The following is an 8780-nucleotide window of genomic DNA, read 5'->3' as shown; positions in this document are numbered from 1 at the left end:
AACTTACAGTTTGTCTGGCGATTTGGGCCTTTTTGGCTGACACTCGGTACCCCATCCCCTCCAGTTCTCGCAGCAGATCCTTTGTAGCAGTCTTGCACTCCTCTGAACTCCTTGCCGCGAGGAGTAGGTCGTCCACATACTGCAGGAGCACTACAGAGGGGTGGGAGGTACGGAAAGGCTGTAAGTCTTTTCCCAAGGCCTCACTGAAAATAGTAGGAGAGTTTTTATAGCCTTGTGGCAGGCGCGTCCAAGTGAACTGCCCTATTAGTCCGTTTTCTGGATCATCCCACTCAAATGCGAAAATCTCCTGGCTCTTAGGCGCCAGCGGGATGCAAAAGAAGGCATCCTTTAAGTCTAGTACCGAGTAATAAATGTGGGTAGGGGGCAACGAGCTTAATAAGGTGTAGGGGTTGGGCACTATGGGATGTATTGTCTCTACTCGGGTGTTTACTTCCCGCAGGTCTTGCACTGGTCGATAGTCCTGGGTCCCAGGCTTCTGGACTGGGAGCAGTGGTGTGTTCCAAGCTGATCGGCACTCCCGCAGGATGCCAGCCTCTAGGAGACGTTTTAGGTGCCGGGCTATTCCCTGTCTCGCTCGTGCGGGCACAGGGTATTGCCGCACCCTTATCGGGCTGGCCGTGCTTTTCAGCTGGACTACCACTGGGGGCTGGTGTACCGCCAGTCCGGGCGGGTTGGACTCCGCCCAAACCCCGGGGATCTCGGAGAGCATGTCCTGCGGGATTTCTTCCCCCTCCTTACCTTCTAGGAGGGTAGCAAGCAAATACTCTTCTGATATGGGTACAGTCACCTCCAGCTGGACTTCGGTTTCTCCTTCCAGGGGACGATCCTGATTGGGCTGGTCGTTTCCCCTGAAGGTGATAGTGGCCTGGAGCTTTTGTAACAAATCCCTCCCGAGCAGTGGATAGGGACATTCTGGAATGACTAAAAAAGAGTGCGTTATGGTGCCCAAGCCCAAATTTGTTATTCTAGCAGTTGCCCACGGATAGGCTTCTTCTTTGCCCGTTGCTCCTACTATTTTGGTAGTAGCCTTTTGGACTCGCCCTTGTGGTTGCTTTAAGACAGAGAAAGTGGCTCCCGTGTCGACTAGGAAATTTATTGGTTTTCCCTCGACATTTAGTGTGACCATGGGCTCTTGGGAGCCTACTGGGATGGAGCCCCGGCCTCGTCAGTCCAAGGTTTGGAGCAATACGGCGGGTCCCGCCTCCTGCTCCATTTTCTTTGCTTGCAATTTCGGGCATTCTCGCTTCCAGTGTCCCTTTTCTTTGCAAAACGCACATTGGTTCTTGTCTAGCGGTTGCCTCTGATTCTTATGTGTTCTTTCCCCTCTTTGCCCCTTGTGGGGAGGTTTTTGAGCAGCGATCAAAATCTTGGCGACCTCTTTTGCCCTCCCTATCTCGGGGTCGTCTCTGTTCACATATACCTTTTGGGCTATCTCTACCAGTTTGCTGATATTTTCTCCCTCAAAGCCTTCTATTTTCTGTAGTTTCTTCCTAATATCTGGAGCTGCCTGAGTCACAAAGGCGATATTTAGTAGTCGCCTATTCTCTGGGGCCCTGGGATCTAAAGGGGTGTAGACCCTATAGGCTTCCATGAGCCTTTCTAAGAATGCTGCAGGGGACTCTTCCCTACCCTGAATTATTTCACTCGCCTTACTGAAGTTCGTCGGCTTCCTGCCTGCAGCCTTCAACCCCCTTAGTAGAGCCCGGCGGTACTGGAGGAGCGCCTCCCTTCCCCCACTGGAGTTAGGATCCCAATTGGGGGGTTGCTCAGGCAGTATATCTTGAACCTCCCTTCTTCCCGCTGCAGTTTCCCCTTCCTCCCCCATGACTGCCTTCGCGGCCTCCCTCATAATCCTGTCCCGTTCTTCTGAGGTAAAGAGGGTCTGTAGTATCTGCTGACAGTCATCCCAAGTGGGCTGGTGGGTTCTGAAAATGGTTTCTAATAGGGATATCAGACCCTGTGGTTTTTCCGAGAACGGAGGGTTCTGATGCTTCCAGTTATATAGGTCACTGGTGGAGAAGGGGACATAGATTAGCCGCGGCGGCGCCCGCACAGGTGCATCCGGGTGTGGTGGTACCTCTCTGAGGGGCAAAATGGCGGCGCCACCCTGAGGTTGCATCTCTTCCCCCCCCCCCCGTACCTACTCCCTCCTCTGGTGTGGGGGGGACTCTGCACCTCCCCCCTCTCTGTGGTATCTGGTCTCAGGAGGGGGTAGGGTGGAGGGGCAGTAGGCGAGACTAGGAGATCTTCTGAGTCCCCTTGCAATACTGGATATAACCTAGGCTTCTCTTTCCCGTCTGTTGACTGTGGTGGGCGCCCAAGTCCCCCCTCGGGGCGGTTAATCCCGCTTAATCCCGCCCCGTGGCGCTGCTACACACACTGCCCGCTGCCTCCTCCACCCATCAGTTTGGCACTGGCGGATGTATCCAGGACGGTCAGTGGCGATGTCTACCCAGACATCTATGTACACCATTTGGTCTGGGTGGGGGACCCGGTAGACCACTCCTCGGACGGCGAAGAGGAGTGGTAGGTCAAAGGTTCCTTCTGACGGCCATCCCACACCGAAGGTTGGCCACTCCAGCTCACTGAAAGTCCGGAGGATTTCAGGATCCGGCGGTGGTCCGCCATAACCCTGGGCTCGTCTCTGAAAATCAGAAAAATTATTTAGCAGACACTGGAGGGCAGTGTCCGGAGTGGAGCCTCCCTGTCCCATACTGGTCCTCTGGACAACCTTGGGGACTTCAGAAATAAAAATAAGGAGGACAGCAATTAAGGTTAGCAGGAAACACACGGATAAACAAACTCTCTGATCACACACAGGCGAACCGCGGTTCTCAGGCATACGTCTCGTAGCGCGGCACAGCGCGAAAAGTGAAACCAACTGCGACTTTGTCGCGGGAGCCTAGCTCCGATTCCCGAGAGCGTCCTCTCCTTGGGAATCCCCCGGGTGGACTACCGGCGACGTCTCGCCTACCACCTCGGGGCTCTGAAGGTCTAGACCACCGAAACCAAATGAGAACCCTCCCAAAAACTTACCGGGCCCGGCGGTTCTCTTTCGGTTCCTGGACGAAACCTCCCCGGCGGGAAGTTAAAATCTCACTGGGGCCTCCAAATGTTGTATTCGAATGGCGAGAAACCAAATGTCCAGGCACTTAGAGCTCGTGATGTTATTTATTGGCCAAAAGCTTTACCTGCGCAGGGGCGAACTTCCCCAACTGTGACCGGAGTCACGTAGCTCCTCAGAGCTGCAATATGGAAGTCGCGCCTGGCTTACAGACTACAGGGGTTTTATAGAGCACAGCAAGCAAGCAGTATCCAGAAGCAGATGTGGCTGTTAGCAATTGGTGCAATTGAACACAGCTTTTTCTTTTGATTGGCGGGGTTACTCGTTGGTGGGCAGATTCTGGCGGTCTGCCTTGCTCCACATATTTACCTTATTTGGCTATTTACTTGGCTAACCACTTACCCTATCTTCCTGGAACATTCTGGGGGCGGGGAGTACAGCCTTAAGCAATAACATCCTGCTTTACACCTTGTTGCATTTTCCATTTTGTCATAACCTTACAATAGCTATTCCACCCACTCACTGCAGGGATGCAGTTAGGCCAGTTACACAGTAAATTGGCTATTCCAGAGAGTAACCGCTCAGATGCAACAGGCAAGTAACATTGCAAATTGGTATTCCATCCACTAACTGCAGGGATGCAATAGACTATTAACATAAAGTGGCTCTGCCATCTATCTACTTACTGCAGGGATGTAGTAAGTAGACTATAGGGTAAACTGACTATTCCCTCAACTAATTACAGGGATGCAGAGGGCCTGTTACAGAGTAAACTGATTGAGGATGCTATAGGCCGGTTACATAATGAACTGCTGTTCCATCCACTTACTGCAGGGGTGCAGGCAGGCCAGCTGTCCACATTGTATAACATCTCCTTTAAAGACCCATGGAAGAAATCTCTCAACTACCCATTGTAAAAGTTATCACAGAGATTCAATGACTCCCGTAAGTGGGTATGATCTGCCATTTGCTTTGGTTGCCAGATCTTATCTTTCCATTTTGTCTCCTGACCTTGTATCCAGAATTAAAACTGTTTTCTTATCCTTACTGTCTTGGCCCAATTTCCTGTTTGAAATATTCTATTAATTTGAAGTTTTTGTGTCATATCTTTCTTAAGTATTCCAAAATTCTCTTTGGATAGAGATGGAATGTCAATATAAAATGGAAACATTTTATAAGCAAACACAAAACCATAATGGTTTAGAATGGCAAGAAACCTTAGAAATAGATTACATAACTCAATCCCCCATTCTAAAGATAAAAAACAAGATAAGAAAGGCTAAGAAATCAAATGAAGCCCAAGGTAGCATAAGTTGAACCACAAAATCAGAACTAAAAAACCTGACTCATGAACCATCTGTAACACTCCAGTTCTACTCCATTCCTGAGTTTAGAGTGGAGTTCCAACTTTGTCATCACTCCAGACTATCCACAAACTATCTTTGGAACTAAGCACTGCCTCTGGCTAACTCTTAACCTTAATTTTAGCCAGATTTTCTGACTGGCTGATTTTTCAAACAGGCTGCTTAAAGAATCTGCCTCTGAGCCCTAAGTTTCAATTATTTCCGCTATTACCAAATATAGAGTGTTAAAAGATTTATGAAACAATAGGTACAGCATGATACTATTCAGCGTGATAAAAACAAATGTTTCTACTAGTATAGAAAAAAAGATGGACTTCTGGCCAAGATGGAGGCATAGGTAGACACACAGTACCTCCTCACAAAACCCAAATAAGGGCAACAACAATTTAGAAACAAAAAGCAACCAGTACTGACAGAAAATTGAACTGTGTGGAAGTTTGACAACCAAGTAGTTAAAGTAGACACATTCATCCAGACCAGCAGAAAGAGCAGAGTCGGAGGGCTGGACAGAGAGGGTTTTCAGCAAAGCGGTGGCTGGTGGACCTCAGGCATGCAAGGCGGCAGCTGGGGGACCCCAGGTGCACAGGTGGTGGCTGGCGGACCCTGCAAGGCGGCAGATTGTGGAAAGGCTTGGCACACAAGGTGGACTGTAGAACCGGGCAGTCCCACATTCATGCTCAGATAAATCAGGCAAAACTGGGGAGTGAGACAGACCACACAACTCAGCGTCCCAGTGTGGGGAAATAAAGCCTCAAAACACCAGTTGAAAATACTTGTAGAGGTTGAGGTGCCAGGAGAAACTCCTGAGCCTCACAGGAGAGTTCGCTGGAGAGAACCCCAGGGTCCTAGAATATACACAAACCCACCCACACAGGACTCAGCATCAGAAGGGCCCAATTTGCTTGTGGAAAGCAGGGGAAGTAACTGAAATCCAGCAGAGAGTGGAGCAAGTGCCATTGTTCCCTCTTGGACCACTCCCCATATACAGTGTCAGAATGCAGAGACTGGGTTGCCTTACCCAGGTGAACATCTAAGGCTCTGCCCCTCACTATGTAACAGGTGTGTCAAGATGAAAAAAAAAAGGCCCAAATGAAAGAACAGATCAAAGTGCCAGAAAAAGTACAACTAAGTGATGAAGAGCTAGCCAACCTATCAGATGCATAGTTCAAAACACTGGTAATCAGGATGCTCACAGAATTGGTTGAATTTGGTTGCAAATTAGATGAAAAAATGAAGGCTACACTAAGTGAAACAAAGGAAAATGTACAGGGAACCAACAGTTATGGGAAGGAAACTAGGAATCAAATCAATGGAGTGGACCAGAAGGAAGAAATATCCAATCAGAAAAGAATGAAGAAACAAGAATTCAAAAAAAATGAGGAGAGGCTTAAGAACTTCCAGAACATCTTTAAACATTCCAACATTCAAATTATAGGGGTGCCAGAGGGAGGAGAGGAAGGACGACAAGTGGAAAAGTTATACAAATAACTTTTGTAAAAGTTTGAACAAATAATAAAGGAGAACTTCCTCAAACTGGCAAAGGAAATAGACTTCTAGGAAGTGTAGGAAAACACTTCATATGGCGTGGAAATGTAGCTCAGCACTCACATGGAAAACCAGTAGGGAGCGGGTGGCATGCAGGACCATGCCCATGGAGAGGTTTTCTCCTCGGGAATCAGGCCTGCATTGTACCTAGAGTGCTATGAAACTTGCTTTTGTTAAAACTCCCTCACCCTGAATTGAGGCAGAAAAGGGCTTACTGCAACTTCCTAAAATCTGAGCTAAACCTCCTAAGTATGGAGTTTGACCAGTTCAACCACTTTCCCCTTGGTCTGTAACATCTTTCTCTTTGAAGTAATTAGCAACATTCTTTCCTCTGCTATCTGTAAAAGGCAGTCCCCTGCAGTGAACCTGTGTATAGTAAATGAGGACTACCCTCCATGTAATGTACCCAGAGAAGCAATAAAAGCCTAGCCAGGCAGGGGTAGGCTTGCTGGCCCTCTCGCCTTCTCTCTCTCTCAGAGAGTGGCCATGCTATCCCTTTTTCTCCACAGGACTTCTGTTGTCCGTGTGTATTTGTTCATGAGCAGCCACAACATACACGGATACTGCTGGCCAGGATACACCACAAGGAAGTCCAGGAAGCTCAGAGAGTCCCAAAGAATTGGACTCAAGGAGGAACACACCAAGGCACATAATAATTACATTACCCAAGATTAAAAATAAGAAGAGAATCCTAGAAGCAGCAAGAGATAAGAAGGCAGTTACCTACAAAGGAGTTCCCATAAGACAGTCAGCTGACTTCTCCAAAGAGACCTTACAAGCAAGAAGGGGCTGGAAAGAGGTATTCCAAGTCATAGGCAAGATGTAGGCAAGGACCTACATCTAAGATTGCTTTATCCAGCAAAGCTTTCATTTAGAATGGAAGGGCAGATAAAGTGCTTCTCAGATAAGGTCAAGTTAAAGAAGTTCATCATCACTAAACCTTTATTATATGAAATGTTATCTAAGAAAAAGATAAAAAACATGTACAGTAAAATGACAGTAAACTCACAATTATCAACCACCACACCTAAAACAAAAACAAAAACAAAATAAGCAAACAACTAGGACAGGAACAGAACCACAGAAATGGAGATCACATGAAGGGTTATCAACAGGGGAGTGGGAGGGTGAGAAAGGGGGAAAAGGTACAGAGAATAAGTAGCATATATGGTAGGCAAAAATAAGAGGAGCTTAAGAATAGTATAGAAGATGTAGAAGCCAAAGAACTTATATGTATGGCCCATGGACATGAACTAAATAAAGGTGGGTAATGTGGGTGGGAGAAGGTGTTCAGGGCAGAGGGGAATAAAGGCAGGGAAACCAGACAACTGTACAAGCATAATCAATAAAATACATATATTTTAAATCAATAAAATATATTCAAAAAAAGAAAAAGATGTAGAACACAAAATACTTGTAGCACTTATAGTGTTATTACTAAATGGTGAGATTACTTCTTTTTGGTGAGAAGTAATTACTAAATTACTAGTTATTACTGTTAGTAATTACTGTTATTACTAAATGGTGAGATTTTTTCCTTTTGGTTTATCTGTATTTTAAAATTTTCCCTCCAATAATCATAAGGTCTTGCATAACTGTTCAAAAGACAAAAATAATAAAAGCACTATAATTTATTTAGGATATATTGGCAGGTTACCCCAATCTGATGAGTCATGATACAAATTTATGAGGTTATTCCTGATGCTGGGAGTGTGGCATTGCAGGATTTTTATTGGGAGCCCACTTCCTCTGGGCTCTGACCCTCGTGGGACTTGTTTCTGGTCAGTTACAAATAAACATGTAACTTTTGCAGAAAAAGAGACAAGGAGTTTATTTTCAACATGAGTTAGTGAGAATAAAGAACTCAGATTCCAATTTTCCTTTTTTAAATGGCCTTCCTGTCCAAAATAGACAAACATCCTTCCATTTATAGACTGTGGCTTCTTTAAGAGAAAGGTTTCCACCTATAGCCACCACAGCAGACAGTCAAAACTCAGATCACTCACTAAGAATCAGCAAACCAGTTTTGTTCATGAAAGGTCATTTCTGTAATCTCTGGGCCCATCACTGGCCTTTTCGGGATGTAAAGACACATAAATTCTAATGAGAGCCCTAAGATGTTGGGGTATGTTCTACTCTAGGGAAATGCCCTTGAATGTGCAAATCTGTATCCTTGTCATCTGGTACATAGACAATAAAAATGATGTTGCAAAGCAGAGGTCTGCCACCAGGAGGGAATTCTGGGAGAGTCACTGCCTCCTGGCCAGCTTCCCTGGCAAAGTCACCCCAAGCCTTTGTTGCAATAGCCTGTTTTAGTCATTTGGGGCCATTTCTTTGTACACTGTTTCACATACTTGACACCTAGTTGGTATTCCAACAAATGTGTCCTTTTCACCATCTCTCTTTTAGGGAAAAAAGAGTGCCCCAGAATAGGTTTGGAGAAGTAATAAATATTAGTGTTAGCAATTATTAAACATTTCTTAATGCCCTGCAAAAATACTCTAAAATATATCAACAAAAAGCAATTGTCCAAGTCAAATTTTTGGAAAACAAATCTTGCAAAATGACTTCAGGCCTGCAAGTATGTCCCTTCCTTGCCAATTTTCAATGTACCTTAGTATAGTAAAAAAGATAAAAAGCTCCATGGTCAGAAGTAGAAGAATAAATGAAACTTGCAGAAGGGGGCTAGCCAGGCCTGTGACATACCTATTACACTGAAAACAACCACAGATATTGGAGAATCATATTTACTGTGTTAGAGCTGTTGAAAAACTCACAAATATGAT

At 45.8% G+C, this 8780-nt stretch overlaps 1 protein-coding gene across 1 annotated transcript in view; it reads right to left on the bottom strand.

The window, feature by feature from the left end:
• Window positions 1-2359: 2359 nt before the first annotated feature.
• ENTPD6 (ectonucleoside triphosphate diphosphohydrolase 6) overlaps window positions 2360-8780 on the bottom strand; it is a 31098-nt gene continuing 24677 nt past the window's right edge. Inside the window, 2 exon segments of the mRNA XM_037055098.1 lie at window positions 2360-2665; window positions 2904-3015. Of these exon segments, the coding sequence (XP_036910993.1) occupies window positions 2360-2665; window positions 2904-3015 (418 nt within the window).

The sequence above is a fragment of the Sturnira hondurensis genome, unplaced genomic scaffold (assembly GCF_014824575.4).
Source record: "Sturnira hondurensis isolate 20B ecotype Veracruz unplaced genomic scaffold, ASM1482457v3 Scaffold0008640, whole genome shotgun sequence".
NCBI lineage: Eukaryota > Metazoa > Chordata > Mammalia > Chiroptera > Phyllostomidae > Sturnira > Sturnira hondurensis.
This window is presented reverse-complemented; position numbering and strand designations above follow the sequence as displayed.